Source organism: Octodon degus, unplaced genomic scaffold (genome assembly GCF_000260255.1).
Source record: "Octodon degus isolate 3935 unplaced genomic scaffold, OctDeg1.0 scaffold00020, whole genome shotgun sequence".
In the NCBI taxonomy this organism is placed as follows: domain Eukaryota; kingdom Metazoa; phylum Chordata; class Mammalia; order Rodentia; family Octodontidae; genus Octodon; species Octodon degus.
This window is the reverse complement of record NW_004524596.1, coordinates 339,212-341,147: the sequence shown is the minus strand read 5'-3', so window position 1 is coordinate 341,147 and position 1,936 is coordinate 339,212. Positions and strand designations below refer to the sequence as shown.

General features: G+C 31.0%; 1 protein-coding gene across 1 annotated transcript in view; it reads right to left on the bottom strand.

Moving 5' to 3' along the window:
* Spast (spastin) overlaps positions 1 to 1,936 on the bottom strand; it is a 94,860-nt gene that overhangs the window by 12,931 nt on the left and 79,993 nt on the right. The window contains exon 15 of the mRNA XM_012513888.2: positions 857 to 897. Within this exon, the coding sequence (XP_012369342.1) occupies positions 857 to 897 (41 nt within the window). The remainder of the gene's footprint in view (positions 1 to 856; positions 898 to 1,936) is intronic.

Genomic DNA, 1,936 nt, shown 5'->3' with positions numbered 1-1,936 from the left:
GCAATGGCCGTGACTCATCCACATGTCAGACACTGACAAAAGGATGTACAACAGGCAGTACAAGGCTACAGGGTAAATCCTGAGAGTACTTAGCTGACCTTATCAGATACAAAAGTCACATTTCTTGGTATATAGGTCTTGCTATATCTTGGTCTTAACCATCCAGCACAAAAGTATAAAAACGAGGTATATAAAGTAAATTAAAAAAAAAAAGTCAATTCATATTAATACGATGAGCTGTAAAAGGCTCAAGTCAATAACTTCTGAGGATAACCCACTAATATTATTGACTGCTAGACAGTGTTAGATTGTTTAATTGAATTCAAACACCTGTAATATTTAGATGCCAATAGAATATTCACCTCTGACAGGACAAAAAAAAAAAATTAAAATTAAAATTCAAAAAAAAAGATACAAAGGAAAGATCATTTTGTATTTATACATACAAAATAGGATAAATTTACAGCTACTTTCGCTCAACTCAATGAGAAGAAAGAGGTGTACTAACAGTGTTTGGACAGAATATCCTGTCTGCTTCTTATACTGTGGATAACCACTAAGAAGATGACAATGTACAGTGTATTGACTATCAAAACTGTCCTATTAATCAGCTGTGAAACTGTCTCATTCATATTTATTTCTCAATAAAAAAATAAATATATATATTAAAAAAATGACTTAATCGCCATTCATTTTTCCCATTACCAAAAATAACAAAAGGGACAAACAGCATAGGCTTCATGTTTGGACATGAAACAAAATTAACTTTAATTTTACTGTTTTCTAGTCAGATTCTAGACCAAAAAAATCAGTCTTACAGAGAACTGAAACAAAGGATAATGATAAAATGATATACCTCACTGGCAGACATATTCTTCACCTGTTCCGGTTTTAGTTCTGTAAAATATAAAAAGTCATACTTTAAAAAACAAAACTTTGAAAGACCCAATCCAAAAATGGGCATTTAAGATGAATATACACTTCTTAGATGAAGAAATACAAATAGCAAATATATGTATGAAAAAATATGGGCTGGGGATATAGCTCAGCAGTACAAGCACCTGCTGAGAAAGTGCGAGTTCCCAAGTTCAATTCCTGGTATCAAAAAAAAAAAAAAAAAAAAAGACTATTAAGTGAAACTGCTTAAAGTGAAAAATCAAATACAACAGTAGCTATCTAAATCATTGTATTAAAAGAGAAACATTAACACAGAGCAAATACAGTTTATAAATGTTGATGACAGAATAGTATTCCTTATGTGGAGTAAGCAGGAGAAATTCAATTTCTTACATCGACCCCAAAACAGATTTTCCAAATTTGAAAGTCAAATTTCAAGAATATATTTGCTCTTCATAAAAGGCATTAGATTGGTTTTTAACCTAAAGCTGTTGTCTCTTTAGAATAATAAATGTTCTAAAAAAAAAATTAAAAAAAGAAATGATTTATACATTAGCTACTGCTTTTGATCTGTCAGAAAGCGTGAACTCTTTCTGTCCAGTGTATCTTACTGTACTGTACTATATTTCAAAACACATTTGATTATTAGTAATGGAAACAAAAAAGCAAAACCATAGATGAGGACTATTATAAATGAAAATGTGAGGGATGTAGCTCAGAGGCACAGGGCCTGCCTGTTATGCGCAAGGTCCTTAGTTTGATTCCCAGTAGCAAAAAAGAAAAAAAAAAATTTGCATCATATAGCATGTGCTATTATGCTGTATTACTCTATCACAATGAATTATATCTAACCTAAAAAACTCAATTGTGATATATTGCAAACAACAGATTATTTATCTCAATCAAAATATTCAATGAATGATGTACTAGGGTAATTTTTTTCTTTATATAAGTTACTTTATGGATATTAATTTCAAATGAAAAAGAGCCAGAAGAGGCTGGGGAGATGGCTCAATGGAATAAGCATTTCCCTGGCAAG